At 39.2% G+C, this 14,892-nt stretch overlaps 1 protein-coding gene across 3 annotated transcripts in view; it reads left to right on the forward strand.

Moving 5' to 3' along the window:
• LOC101855776 (ADP-ribose pyrophosphatase, mitochondrial) overlaps positions 1-8,950 on the forward strand; it is a 46,098-nt gene extending 37,148 nt beyond the window's left edge. For all 3 annotated transcript variants that reach the window (XM_005093865.3, XM_005093864.3, XM_035968623.1), the window contains 7 exons: positions 993-1,159; positions 3,104-3,202; positions 4,065-4,151; positions 4,804-4,912; positions 5,168-5,311; positions 7,491-7,608; positions 8,718-8,950. In XM_005093865.3, the coding sequence (XP_005093922.1) occupies positions 993-1,159; positions 3,104-3,202; positions 4,065-4,151; positions 4,804-4,912; positions 5,168-5,311; positions 7,491-7,608; positions 8,718-8,830 (837 nt within the window). In that variant the 3' untranslated portion in view covers positions 8,831-8,950. The remainder of the gene's footprint in view (positions 1-992; positions 1,160-3,103; positions 3,203-4,064; positions 4,152-4,803; positions 4,913-5,167; positions 5,312-7,490; positions 7,609-8,717) is intronic.
• The last annotated feature ends 5,942 nt before the right edge of the window (positions 8,951-14,892 follow it).

A 14,892-nucleotide genomic window follows, 5' to 3' on the forward strand; every position in this document is an offset into this window, starting at 1 on the left:
CCCCCCCCCTAAGAAATATAATAAAAAGAGAGCACGTAGATCTAAAGATCTAGAGTTATGTTAAAAATAAATTGTTCGCTGTATTTCAAGGTCCCGGAAAGGTATCATGTAGGAGCCCCTCCCCCTTTTCCCCTCTTAAAAACAAAACAAAAAGACAAACAAAAAAAAACAACAAGACAAAAAAACAAAACAACCCCCCAACAAAATCAATTCCCTGGCTGTCTGTCTGTCTCTGTCCGTCCGTCCGTCCGTCCGTCCGTCCGTCCGTCTGTCTGTCTGTCTGTCTGTCTGTCTGTCTGTCTGTCTGTCAGCTGCATTTTGAGCTCACAAGTCTTGGATTTGTGAGCTGTATCTCGATTTCTTGTTTCTTTTGTCTTTGCTTTCTCTCCTTTTGCTTTTCTTCAGTTGTTGCATTGAGTCGTTTGGAACCTCTATGCACAATTTGTCTCCAAACTGTGTTTAGCTTGGGTGGTTGGCGGGTGCCCGATTGTGGTTTGCTCCTTCTTTCCTATCAAACATATATCGTCGTTATCTCTCCTTCTTTTTTTGCATTTGTTACTCTCTTGTGAGATCTCTGATCTTCGGCACTTAAAATGACCCAGTTGCGTTGCAAGTGCCATAAAGAGTCTTACTAAAACAAAAGCAAAGTGTGTATGACTGTGTATACAACATAAGAAAATGTCATACTGGTTAGACTGTTGAGATTGCGGGTTTAGGTTCGAGCGTCAGTTCGGTCTGATGGTGTGTCCTTGGGAAAGGCACTTTACATGAATCTCTTATTTGTCTCGGTCCTTTCGGAGATGGACGTTAAACTGGGAGGTCCCGCCTATTAAGTAAACTAATATTGTTGATTGGGGCGTTGAACATATACCATTTCACCATATTCACTCTTGTGTGAGACCTCTAATCTCCAGCTTTTACATGTATATGACCTAATTATATTATGTTGCAAGTGCCATAAAACTCTTAAAACAAAATGCGTCGGTCCCCAGGTGTACCCCCGTGGAGACATCAAGAGGTTCCTGGTCCCGGACGACAAGGTGTCGTGGGATGAGCTGTTCCCCGAGTACGCCCCCGTGGAGTATACGTCTCCATCTGTCCTGCAGATGCCCCCATGGGCGGATGTGGACTTCAGGCACACGGTCACCAACGGCGATGAGTAAGTCCATGTTTTTGTCTGGATCTCAATGGAAGAATACTTGTTGTTTCGATTTTTGATCTGTTGAAGAAAACTTGTTAACTTGATCTCTGATCTGTTGAAGAAAGCTTGTTGTCTTAAGGGAGGGGGGGGGGGGGGGGGGAGGCAGAGCTGAGGGCTATCTCGCTTATTGGAGGACCAAATGTTACCAAATTTCACACATATAACAAGCATAGAAAGGAGTCTTAAAATCCACAATTAAATTTAAGAAAATATTTTTGTTTCCATGGATATGGTGGCCATATTGGATTTTGTTGACAAGTCTTACGTAATTAATACCGCACTTATTTTTTATTGAAATAAATTGGGGGGTTTTTGCGTGCATCTTTCCAAACAATAGATCCACAAATCTGTGTGATGAATTTTTCCAAAACGTACTACAAAATTTTTAATGAATATTTTCCTAAGGTAATATTCACGTTTGCAAAAAATCCGGGAAAATCCACTCCAAACACCACCAACAAAAAACTATTCCCTTTATCAAAAACACGTTTTGAGAAAACAAGCGATAAAGAAAAAAAAGCCTTGACTTAATGAGGAAATTGTTGTGACAAACATGCCCGGTATGGGAAGAAATAAGGCTTTAGGGGGTTCTTATGTGATGAAATAGTAGTAAGAAAGTCTGAAGAAGGTAAAAATGCCTACAACTCTGTTGAAGAAAACTTGTTGTCTTGATCTCTGTCGAAGAACACTTGTTGTCTTGATCTCTGATCTGTTGAAGAAAGCTTGTTATCTTGATCTCTGTCAAAGAAAACTTGTGGTTTTAGTTTGTGCTGAAGAAAACTTGGTTTTATCTCTGCTAAAGAAAAGTTATGTTTTTATCTCTGGAATGGAAAACGTTTTTATCTCTGCAATAAAAATCTTTGTTTTTAATCTTTGCTAAAGAAAACTTGTCATTTTTATCTCTGCTGCTTTTCCTTATGTTCACTGGAATAAACGGACATAAAATTAACCTTTGTTTTTCCTTGTGTCCACTGATTTTTACAGGCATTCAGTTAACCTATGCTTTTCCGGCTTTTTGACCCTGAATTAATCTGCATTATTCCTTGTGAAGACTAGAAATAAGAGACACATAATCAACGTATGTTTTTCCTTTGTGGGTGGTTGGCGGGTGCTCTGGTTTGGTTTGTTCCTTCTTTCCTATCAAACATCTATGGTCTTTATCTCCCCTCCTTCTTTTTTATGTTAGTTACTCCCTTGTAACACCTCTAATTTTCGGCACTTATATAATATGACTTATTGTGTTGCAAGTGCCGTAAAAATCTTACTAAAACTAAAACGTTTTTCCCTTGTTGATGCTAAATTTAACAGACTCATAAGTAAACTGTTTTTCATTGTTATTTGATGGGGAATTTATCTTACTTTCCTTGTGTCCACTGATTTTTAAAGTTTTAGTAGAGGTTTTATGGCGCTCGCAACTGCTTTAGGTCAAATGAGCGCCAGAAGATGAGAGGTGTTACAAGAGAGTAACAAACATAAAAAAGAAGAAGGGGAGATGAGGATGATAGTTGTTTGATAGGAAAGAAGAAGCAAACCACACAAGAGCACCCGCCAACCACCCACACCACTGATTTTTACACACACATAGTTTACCAATGTTTTTTTTTCCTTGTCTCCACTGATTTTTACACGCACCTAATTTATCTATGGTTTTTTTCCCCTTGTGTACGTTGGTTTTAACCAGCATTCAATTAACTCATGTATTTCCAGAGTACACCAGTCATGTGAAATGCAAGCTATTTTACACATAATTAACCAATGTTTTTTAGTTGTATATGCTAGCTATGTTTTTCATTGTATATGTTAGCTATTTGACACATAATTAACCTATGTTTTTCATTGTATATGTTAGCTATTTGACACATAATTAACCTACCTTTTTCCCCTCGTGTCTTGCTCGACCAGCACCTCCAGCCCCCACAGCCCCAAATGGAACCAGCTGGACGGCAAAGTGAACAGACGCAGCCACATGGGATCTTATCAGATCTACGAGAAAGTTCCCCGGTCAGTGATGGTCGTTGTGGGTGGTTGACGGGTGCTCTGGTGTGGTTTGGTCCTTCTTTCCTATCAAACGTCTATCGTCCTGATCTGTCCTCCTTTTTTATGTTTGTTACTGTCTTGTAACGCCTCTTATCTTCGATTCTTATATGACCTTATTGTGTTGCAAGTGCCGTAAAACTCTTACTAAAACTAAGTGATGGATGTTTTTGTGTTGAAACTCCTGCAAGCTCTGTCGCAACACTTTTTTAGATTGTTAAAAAAAAAAACAACCCTTAGCGTATGTTGCATTAGCTCAGCTTGTGTGATCTGTCAGTACTTTTCTAGATTGTTCGATTAAAAAAACACAACTGTTTGAGTATGTTGTGCCAGTTCAGCAGGTGTGCAGCATTGCTTGGTTGGTTGCAGTCGTAGTGAAAATCTACAAAACGCCAGCAAATTCTTAATTTTTATATATTGTCAAATTGTTTGTTTATTTTATTAGATTATTTTTTTTACATAGTTTTGTGTTTATTATATTTTCAAATAGATTAACTGGGCAGTCTCTTTGTTTAATGTCAGAGGGTAAAATGCTTATCAGCATGTTCAGTGTCATTGTATGAGAAAATCCAGCATGCCTTCTATTTCTTTTTCGTCTTTTTCTTCTTCTTTTCTTCTCCTCCTCCTCCTCCTCCTATCCTCCTCCTCTTCCACCTCGTCGTTGTTCTCCGTCAAAAGTTATCGACAATGTGCTTTCTCCAGCTTCTGCGGCACCAGTTATAGAACCTTAACATCATGTTAACACGTTGATACAAGGATGTACATAACTTGATGTTTTTATTTATTTATTTATTTTATTTTATTTTATTTTTTGTTTTTTTTTCTTCAGAAACCCGGTTGGTCGGACGGGCATGATTGGCCGAGGAACTTTGGGCAGATGGGGTCCAAACCACGCGGCAGACCCGATCGTGACAAGGTAAGAAGTGAGCTTGATAGTGGATGGGCGAGGGACTCACTTGTCAGGTAAATGTAAACTTTAGGCCCCCCCACCCTTCATTTGTCACTCGTTTTAAATATATCTCACGAAAAAGTCATTTGAGGACCAAAAATGTAGTTTTTGAAAAAATTGAATGTTTTTCCATCCAAATGGTATGAGGGAAGGATGGACCAGAATTTGACTTCAATATATGTATCTTCAAATGTTAGTTTTGAAGCACATGAAGCAATGAAATCTCAAACTCTGAAATGTTGGGGTTTTTCTGTTGTGTGTCTGCGCACTTTTTCTCAAAAAGTCTGTTGTTACTAGAGAACTGCCCGTGATTCTTGGAAAATTTAGAGAACAACGTATTCAGAATTTCTTGATCTACCAGGAACCGGTGCTGTCTCATATTTTTTTTTATCGGGTCGCTTTCTCAGGAACACACACACAACAAGGGTTCTGGTGGGTGGTTGGAGGGCACCAAGGGGAGGTCCTACTTTTCTACTTCCCCTCTGGTGTTTCCGTTTGTCTGTCTTACTTTTTTCCCAGCTCTAAATGACCATTATTGTGTCAGTGTGCTTCTCTTTACTCAAACAAACAAAGAAACAAACAAACAGTTGTTCTGAATGGTTCATTTTTACTGCCTCAGGTGGAAAAGAGATGACAATGGTAAGGTAGTCAAAGACGCAAACGGCAAACAGATTTTGGAGTTCATCGCCGTGCAGAGACGAGACAACGGCGAGTGGGCTTTGCCAGGGGTAAGTCTCTGTCCACTTACTGGGCAGCTTGCACTGTACGCTTCCCGGGTACAAACGTTTTATCATGGGCTTTCCTATCACTTTTTCACCGTTCGTAGAACGGGTCTGTGTCTAGTAATAATAATACTAGTAATGGTACTTGCATTTATATAGCACATATCCGTGCTCTTTAGCATGCTCTATGTGTTTTACAATCAATTCAGTCCTGCAGTGTGAGAGGTTTTCATTTACTGGCCTTTTTGTTGTCTGTTTCAGGGTATGGTTGATGCTGGAGAGGTCGTGAGCATAACCTTGAAGAGAGAGTTTGGCGAGGAGGCGCTCAATTCTCTCGAGGCGAATGATGCAGACAAGAAGGCAATTGAGGCCTCGATAAATGACCTGTTCATGAAGGGTGTTGAGGTGAGAATTGTGCTTTGCTTCTATTTTGTTGTTGAAGCTGAGATCGTGGGTGGCTGGCGGGTTCTCTGGTGTGATCTGTTCCTTCTTTCCTATCAAACATCTATCATTCTTATTTTTCCTCCTCCTTTTTTGTGTTTGTTACTCTCTTGTAGCACCTCTAATCTTCGGTACTTTTATAACCTAATTGTGTTCCAGGTGCCTTAAAACTCTTTCTAAAACAAACGAAACAGATCTTTGGGTGGGTGGTTGGAAAGTGCTACTGGTAGGTCCTACTTCTTTACCTTCCTGTGTTGTTTCTGTCCGAATGTCTTGACTTTTTCCCCATCACTAAATGACCGTTATTGTGTCGATGTGCTTCTAGTTACTCCAACATACATGAGATCTTAGGAAGGGAAAGGGTTACGCTTCATGATTCGACGTAACTATTTGTGAGGCAACGTGGTGAACTTATGCGCTCATCACAATAATCAAAGTGAAGAAACGAGCATTTTTCCGCAGGTTTGTCAATTGTAATCGAATTTTCGTTTTTTAGCTTAACCACTTTCATTCCCATTAAAGAACACATTTCTGTGTGGATTTTACAGTCACAAAAAATGTAAATTTTCAATTTCCACAAACTCTCAAGCTAAGGAAATATCTTTGGCGGCCATTTTCTCATTTATTTTACCCCTGAAACCAGTTGACCACCACCTCCTTCATTCACAAATATCTTGATTTCTATTCAAAATAAATGGATATTTATTTTCATCCAAAGCAAGACAAATGAACAAGCTTTTAGATGATACCAATAACTCTTTAATCCCAAAAAATTGACGAGAGCCTGAATCTACCGCGTCGTGACACAATTGGTCTGTTGTCCCCTGGGCTTGGCTGGATCTGTCTCACTCTTGTAACAATTGTACCTATGAGTACATTATGTGGGGGCTCTCGTGGCCTAGAGGTTAAGGTGTTTGCCTCTCATTCAAAGGTCCCGGATTCGAATCCGGGTAACGACGGAAATTTTTTTTCTCTATATAATTGTCTCCTTTCACCTCCTTTCCTGCTCCCTTACCATATTCTGTCATCTGCTTTCGTCTCCTCTTTCTGCCCCCACCTCACCTCCTTCGCCCTCTCCTCTGGGCTCTTGACTCTTTCTGCAGCCTTTCTACTTCTCCTCCTTGGCTCCTTCTTACAGCTGTCTTTCAGCCATCGGACAAGGGCGAAAAATCTTGGAGGTCCCGTGAGTAAGTTGTGCATGTTCAAGATCCCTTGGCGGTCCAAAATCGATAAGAGGAGGCTTTGGCCGCCACCCGGGCAAAATTCAAACTTTCCTACCGACTGATAATGGTGGGTGTGTCCAGCATGCTCATATGACCTCACGTAGTTGAGAGCGCCGTAAAACACTTACCAAGAAAAAAATGGAATTTCTTTATATATTGCTTTTTTTAGTTTTAGTAAGTGTTTTACGGCACTTGCAACACAATGAGGTCGTATAAGTGCCGTATATTGCTTTATTTTTTTAACATTCGGAATTTGAATTTCTGCAAGATATTTCTTGATTATTTTCAACATTCGGAATTTAAATTTCCACAAGGTATTTCTCGATTTTTTCAACATTCGGAATTTATATTTCTGCAAGATATTTCTTGAGCGCATGCTACCAATACCACAGATTAAGAAACTGAAATGATCAGTTTTTATGTCAAAGTTTTGGATGTTGTATATCTGAGCAGCTGTGAGAAGAAATCTTAAGCAAGGTGAATCTAGATTTCTTTCTTTCTTTCTTTTTTTTTTTTTGACATGTAAAAACAGTTTTTTAACCCTTCCAGCCTCATTCGCGTATATTTTCAGCAGCACTTGTGCCTCCTACTGTCCTAAGAGCGTATATTTTCAGTTTCAGGGGGTACTGAATTTGCACCTTTTTTCTAAATTAGCAAACTTTAATTTTCAGAATATTTGTTCAATTTCCTGTAAACATTGTCATATGTTATCATCTATACCTCATTACAATGATACTACATCACTTTTTAGAATGCATGCCTCTTTTTCTGAACTACTGCTGTATTGGCAGGGACTGGGGTTAGGGAGTGCACAAAAATTGCTGGAGCTGGAAGGTTTAAAATATATTTTTAATTTTTGATTCCTTTGGCTTTTACTTTGATTGATCTCCCCTATATGGATTTGTGCTGGTTGTACTCAGGTGTACCGGGGCTACGTCGACGACCCTCGCAACACAGACAACTCCTGGATGGAGACGGTGGCCATGAACTTCCACGACGCCGAGGGGACCGGAGTCGCAAAGTTCAAATTGCACGCTGGTGGGTGTGAATAACTTTTCAGTTTTGTCGGGTTTTTTTTGTTTTTTATTGTTTTTGAGAGGACGGTGCCATCCACTAGAGGGCTATACCATGCTAACTGACAGGACATTTGGACTATACTTTCTTACAATGACAGCAATATCAATTAATTTATTTCAACTTCAAATGATCAGAACATTTGAAAGATATATATATGTATAATAAGAATCATATTGAATGCTGTCATTTGGGAAAACAAAATACTTAATGCAACTTGGGTGGTTGGTGGGTGCTCTGGTGTGGTTTGCTCCTTCTTTCCTATCAAACATTTGTTGTTATTAACTATCCTGCTTTTTGGGGGTTTGTTACTCTCTTGTAACACCTTTAATCTTTTTGCACTTATACTTATATGATATGATTGTGTTGCAAGTGCCGTAAAACTCTTCATCGTCATCATTGCCTTTCTCACCCTGGGTCAGGGCATAGGCCAGGAACAAACACCGTCCACCTTTCCCTATCCTGGGCTAGCCACTTGATATTATTCCGTGTCTTCCCACTTTTCTGTACATCAATTTCCGTGACTCTTCTCCAGGTTTCCGGTGGTCTTCCCCTTGATCGTAAAACTTTTACTAAATTGAAATTCTCTATATGTGAGGCAGCATGGTGAAATCAGGCACTGGTCAAAATAATAAAAGTCAAGAAAATAGCAATTTTTCGCTGGTTTCGGAATTCTTATCAAAATTTTTGTTTTTTGGCTCAGCATCTTTTATGCCCTTTCAAAAACACATTTCTGTGGGGATTTTACTGAAAAACGTTGATTAAAGGCACAAAAGATGTAAATTTTCATTTGCCACGGACTCTCAGACTGAAGAAATAACTCAACTTTGCCGACCATTTTCTTTCTAATCTTACCTCTGAAACGACCTCCTTCAATCGCCAATATCTTGACTTTTAATGTATCCAAGATAAATGGATATTTGCTTCATCAAAAGGCAGGCTTTAGGGTGATACCAAGAACTTTATATGCCCCAACATTGATGAGTGCCTGATTCCACCGCGTTGTGACACATATAATAATTAACCTGAGCTGTATTGTCATTTCTGTGCCTGGTCTGTTCTGTTGTGCGCAGGTGATGATGCGGTGGGCGTGCAGTGGATGGAATTGTCACATGATCTAAAACTCTACGCCAGTCACATCAACTTCCTGCAGACAACTGCTGAAAAACTTGGAGCGCACTGGTGACTTGCACGACCAGAGTGAAGGAGCGCAGTGTAGACTTGTACGACTGAGTGAAGAAGAACTGAAAAAACCTGACGACCCCCACCCCCCCCCCTTTTCAGAAATAGATGTTGATGCATCATTTCCCCTGCTTTGCTTGGATATCACTGGTTATATTTTGTTGTGTGTCTGACAGGGTTGTTTTTGTTCTTGAGAAAATATGTTTAAAAATGTGCTAAACAGCCCTGAGACCTGAATGATATATTGTTAAGTGTGTCTCTCAAAGGGTTGCTGGTTTTCAGGTGAAAATTCTGTTTAAAAATATGCTTAACAGCTCCAAGACCTGAACAATTGAAGTAACAGCTCTAAGGCATGAAAGGTTGATCATTTTTTGTTTTTTGGGGAAAAATCAGTTTAAAAATGTGTTGAACAGCTCTTAGGTATGAAAGATTGATTGAAGTCATATTGGAACTAGATCTAGGGGTGTCGGAAGTCTAGTGGTTAGGCTACCGGACTCGCATTCGTGAGGTTGCGGGTTCGGGGGTTCGAGCCTCAGGCCCGACGTTGCGTCCTTGGGAAAGTCACTTTACATGAACTTTCCTCACTCTACCCAAATTGAAATGGGTACCCGGCCACAGACAGTGAAAGATGTTGTCAGTATGTTGGTGTTCTAGCGCCTATAAAATTGCAGCTTGCACTGTGTTCTTCCCAGGAAGTTGAGATTGGTTCAGAAAGCTATCAGGTCTACTGGGGTAATAGTATAGATTGTAAAGCGCTCAGAGCTTGCTGTTGAGCAGGAATTTGTGCTATACAAATGTTATCTATTATTATTTTTTATGATCCATTGCCAACTGTTTCCCTTTGCAAGCCTTTTTGAGATATAAAATTTTTCTGTTTAGATTGAGGGGGATTGGCACTGTTCAATGCAATAAGGATAAAATGCTCAGAAACGAAAGGCAGAATTAGAAACTGTAGTGGACAAGGAGTAAAAATGTTGACCTCAAAGGTTCAAGTTTTAAAGTTTTAGAACAAAGAGCCACCGCATAGCTGTGGATGGGTTTAGGCATTGTGGGGTGAGGGTGTGGGTTATTCGGTTACTGAATGAACTTTTAGTGAGAGACTATGGTTGAAAAGTATTTTTTACAGGTATACGGTGCTGTTTGGGAAAGATAAATTCTTTAATGTAAAATCTACCCTTCTCCCTCCGAGACCTAACATTGACAACACACTAAATGGAACATTACAGCAACTGCAGCAAACCTGCACTTATCACTGCATGGCGTTGGACAGAAGGGTGAGAGCCCAGCTGTTGCTGGATCAATAACAAAAACAGTAACATGAAAATCGCAGTTATTTTTTTGGTGTGGAAGTTTTAGTTTTCAATGGGGTTTGAACCAGTGTTGATGTGTCTCGCTGAAGGATACACCCCAAGTGACCACCCATCTTTACAGCATCATGGCTCGACATTCTTGTGCTCCTGCTTTCACTAATCACTACTCTAGACTTACAAAGTTCTATCTGCCCAGAACCTAGTTTTGAGAAATTTGACCCAAAAAATGTTGAATTTCACAATACGTCAAGCTTTTTCGAGTGCTGTTCTTTGAATACCTTGATAACGACTCCGAGTAATCTTACGATTTTGATAGAGCAGATACAGCATTAATTTGGTTTCTGACCTAATGGTCTTTGTTACTGAAAACGGCCAAAAATGTCGGATAGAACTTTGTCATTCTAAGGTAGCATAATGGCTCAACCTTTGCTTGTGTGTATGTTGCATGGCAAAGATAAGTGTTTTTTGCCACATCGGTGTCTACGTCATGTCATCTGTCACCAAAACGTTATGCATCAACATTTTTTTTTCTGGTTTAAGAAAGTCAGAATCATATGTGAGACGTGCTGACAAAATGAGTTACTTCTCGCAGTCCAAGAACGGAGATATAAGCCAACAATCGATATTGGGGTCAGATTTACAGATTTTTTATGAATGCCATTTTGTCCAAGTCTACCGTGTCTTTTATCATTCCTTACTTACAATTTGTACACACTCCTCCTTTAAAGTAGATGTATTAATTTCCTTAGAGCTAAAATCTGACGAGAAACTCATTTTGTCAGCACGCCTCACATATTTTTCTTAACTAAAGTAGGCTGTCATTGTTTATCGATATGATATTTATTATTGATATACTGCTATTTTGATATCTTACACAATGTGAAAAGTGTTTTTTTAATTCATCGTCTTTGCTTCCATGTGCCTGGTAATATTTGGTTTCAAATACTCTTACGGCACCTAGTACTGGACTCCCAGATAATTATTTTATATATATAGTCCACTTGGTGAGTGGCGTTGAGAGGTGTGACATGTCTTTTGCAACGTGGAAATAATTCAGCTTTTTTCTCACGGACAAGGTTTGTTATGGTTAGAGTCGTGTGTGGTTGGTATTATTGTCTCAGGCAACGAAAAAATCGACATATTCAGAAAGAATGGAGGTATGTAGAGTGTGAATTTTCGGTCGCTTTTTTTTTTTTAGTTTGTTTTAGAAAATCTGATGTATGCTGGTGTATAAAGCTTTTCATGTCTGTATTATTGCTTATACTGTCTAGACAGTGTGTTAGGCCACCCAATGCTGGGTTGCCCCTTTTTTTTTTTCGTTTTAAATTAGAAACAGATGCTATAATTTCTGCCTTGTGTTTGTGTGTGTGTGTGTGGATTCTCCTTTTTTAATCTTAAAAGTGAAAGGTTTGTTGCGGGTGTTTGGTAGTGCAAAAGGTTGTTTGTTGCCAAATTTCTCTCTACTCTGAATAAAGATATGCTGTTTTGCTACCTAGTGCTGACTACTGCTGTGTCCCTGAGCCTGTCAGGTGAGTGGGTGGGTGGGTTTGTGTCTGTAAGGCTGTCGGGGAGGGGTTAAGGCCATCTGCGGGGAAAATTTCCCCCATGTTTACACAGTTTGACCATGCAATTTTTTTTTGACGTTTTTGAAACCTACACCCATTTCCCCCAGTTTCAATTGCCCGTTTCAATCAATTATGTTTGAAAGTCATGTAAAAAATGGGTTAAAAAATAGGTTAAAAAATAAGAAATTTGCAATTTTGGGTCTGGTTGAAAAATATTTTCTTCATTTTTTTTTCCAGATATTATCTTTCCGAATCAAATTAGGTCTGCTCCATTATTTTTCGTCTGAAAGGCTTCATTGTTTTACACAATGTGCGTCCAAAGGTGACCTTTACTGAAATACAGCCTTTTTTTAAGATAATAAGAAAATAAAGTTACAACCAGTGTTTTTGTTGGGAATTTCGAGTGTTTTTGTTATTTCTCCACATCACACATCTCCAGAGTCCATAATTATTTTCATAATCGTAATATTACAAATCTGGCATTATTTGTTCTTTACATAGGTGCTGTAGTTTGTACTTACTAAAAATGAAAGCCAACCGGCGAAAAATAAGAGAGAAGATTGCTTTTGAAATTTGATGAAATTATCCTATATGGCGGACGTTTGCTTGGTCACCTGGTTACCATGTGCTTATAATAATAAATAATTACTTGAATTTATTCTTTGATGTCTGACTAATAAAAATATATCATCGTTACTATATTTAATCAAGGGATATGGATTTGAGAAATTTCACCAGCTGATGGCCTGAGATTCGCTCAGGGAAAGACAACCCTTGAAGAAAGAATCATTTTCCATTCATATTCACTTTTCTTCGCAGTTGTATAATCTTTTTTGGAAAGACAACTCTTGAAGATAGAATCATTTTCCGTTCACTTTCATATTTCTTTTTAATCGTACCGTCTTTTTTGGAAAGACAACTCTTGAACTTGAAGATAGAATCATTTTCTCTTCCTATTTGTTTTTGTTTATAATTGTACAATCTCCCTCTTGTTTTTGTTCCTGTAGTAGTAGTAGTAGTTGTTATTGTCGTTGTTTTTGTTTGTTCTCCTCCTCTCTCTCTTCCTCTTCCTTCTCATTCTCCTCCTCCCCTTCCTCCTTCTCGTCTTCTTCCTTCTCATCTTCCTCCTTCTCCTCCTGTATCACACCTATCTGCTGTGCAAAGCAACCCATTGTAACTGATAGCCGTCAATGTATGAGTGGTTAACATATATTTTTCAGCTTTTCACTTTACGATTACATTCATTGTTGCATTTTATAGATATTTATGAATTACTATATAATTATGACAATACTTTTTGTAAAATTAAAATAACCTATACAGCTATCGTTATATTCAACATTTGACTTGATATCATGTCGATAGTTGTGCTGGAAATGTTTTTCACCTTGAGATGGGACGTGGAATTTTGACAGTCTGCTGTCAACAATGGCGTCAACTCCCCTACTGCTGAGGGCGCTGTCTTTTTGCCATAACCTCTCCAGTAAGCAAACTTTCCTCTGCACCCTCTCTATGTCTTCTCTCCTAGTCTTTAGGGCCAGTCTTTTGACTGTGGGCATGGTGTAACTGTGATTAAAGATCACCACCCCTTTCCACACCCCCACACCCCCCTCCCTCTCATGGATTCAAATCCCGGTGGTTAGTGGGTGCTCTGGTGTAGTTGGCTCCTTCTTTCCTATCAAACATCTGTCGTCCTTATCTCTCGTTCTTGTTCTTTTTATTGTGTGTTTGTTTCTCTCTTGTATCACCTCTAATCTTCAGCACTTACATGACCTAATTGTGTTGCAAATGCCGTAAAACTTTTACCAAACCAAAAACATCCCATTCGTGGGGCTTGCTTTGGCAAAGGCTTTTGTTTTGAATTGGCCTTTAAATCTGTGTGGAAATTGGCAAAAAAATAAACTAATTTTGCTCTTCTCTATGTTTAAATATAATAAAACCATTTATCTTCGCCACTTATATGACCTATTTGTGTTGCAGTTGCCGTAAAATTATTACTGAAACCAAAAAACACCAAACAAAATAAAGTTTAACAACGGAGAAAGCTGTAAAAACTCCCCAAGCCTCTTACTCTCAAAGTGTTGTCAGTAGTTGATGACCACTGAATGTTGAGGTTGGGGGGGGGGGGGGGGGGGGGCCGACATGAAGTCACGATAGATCCCATTTCTATGTAACTTCTCTCCGTGGCCTGAGAACTGACAGGTGTTGTGTAGTCTGAAGAGGGCTCCTATTTTGTTTTTTTAGACTGTGGATGACACAGGTTCGAAAAAACCCCACAACAAAATCGAACATGACCCTGACTTTAAAAAAAACAAACACGCCGATTACCTTGATCTCCCCCCCGCCCCTCTTCCCCCAAACCACAGATGACCCTGATTTGAAAGAGAACAAAAAACGACCCAAAATCGTAGATGACCTTGATACGAAACCCTCCCCTCCCCCATTGATGACCTTATTTTTTAAATTTAAATTAAAATATTGTTGGTGACCCTGATTCAAATACCCAATGAGACACTCATTTAACTCTAGCTGTTTGGGGATATTGGGATACTTCAAGGCAATCTGCTCACTTGGTACTTTGTAGGGAAGATTAATGGAAACATCAGATGTCCTGCCTCATGCTCTCTTAAGTTAGATAACTGTTACTTACAGTCTTGACAGAGACATTAAATAACCTTTACATATGGTCTTGACAGAGACATTAAATAACCTTTACATATGGTCTTGACAGAGACATTAAATAACATGGGTGGTTGGCGGGTGCTCTGGTGTGGTTTGCTTCTTCTTTCCTATCGGACATCTGTCGTCCTTATCTCTCCTCCTTCTTTTTTGTGTATGTTACTGTCTTGTAACACATCTGTTCTTCGGCACTTATATGACCTTATTGTGTTGCAAGTGCCGTAAAACTCTTTCAAATCTAAGCGAAAACATTAAATAACCTTTACTTACAGTCTCGAAAGAGCCATTAAATGACCTTTACATACAAATTTGACAGAGGCATTAAATAACCTTTTCTTTACAGTCTTGACAGAGACATTTAGCCTGTAATATCCTGCACTTCACTGCCACATGCGAGAGACCCAAGTTCGATTCCTGAGTAAGGAGAGAGAAAATTTTTATCACATAACTCGGTCTTTCTGCTGTGGGGTGGGAAGCCCACCGCAGCAGCAGAAAAGATCTAAATTATGTCG

Source organism: Aplysia californica, unplaced genomic scaffold, assembly GCF_000002075.1.
Source record: "Aplysia californica isolate F4 #8 unplaced genomic scaffold, AplCal3.0 scaffold00071, whole genome shotgun sequence".
NCBI classification, from domain to species: Eukaryota; Metazoa; Mollusca; class Gastropoda; order Aplysiida; family Aplysiidae; genus Aplysia; species Aplysia californica.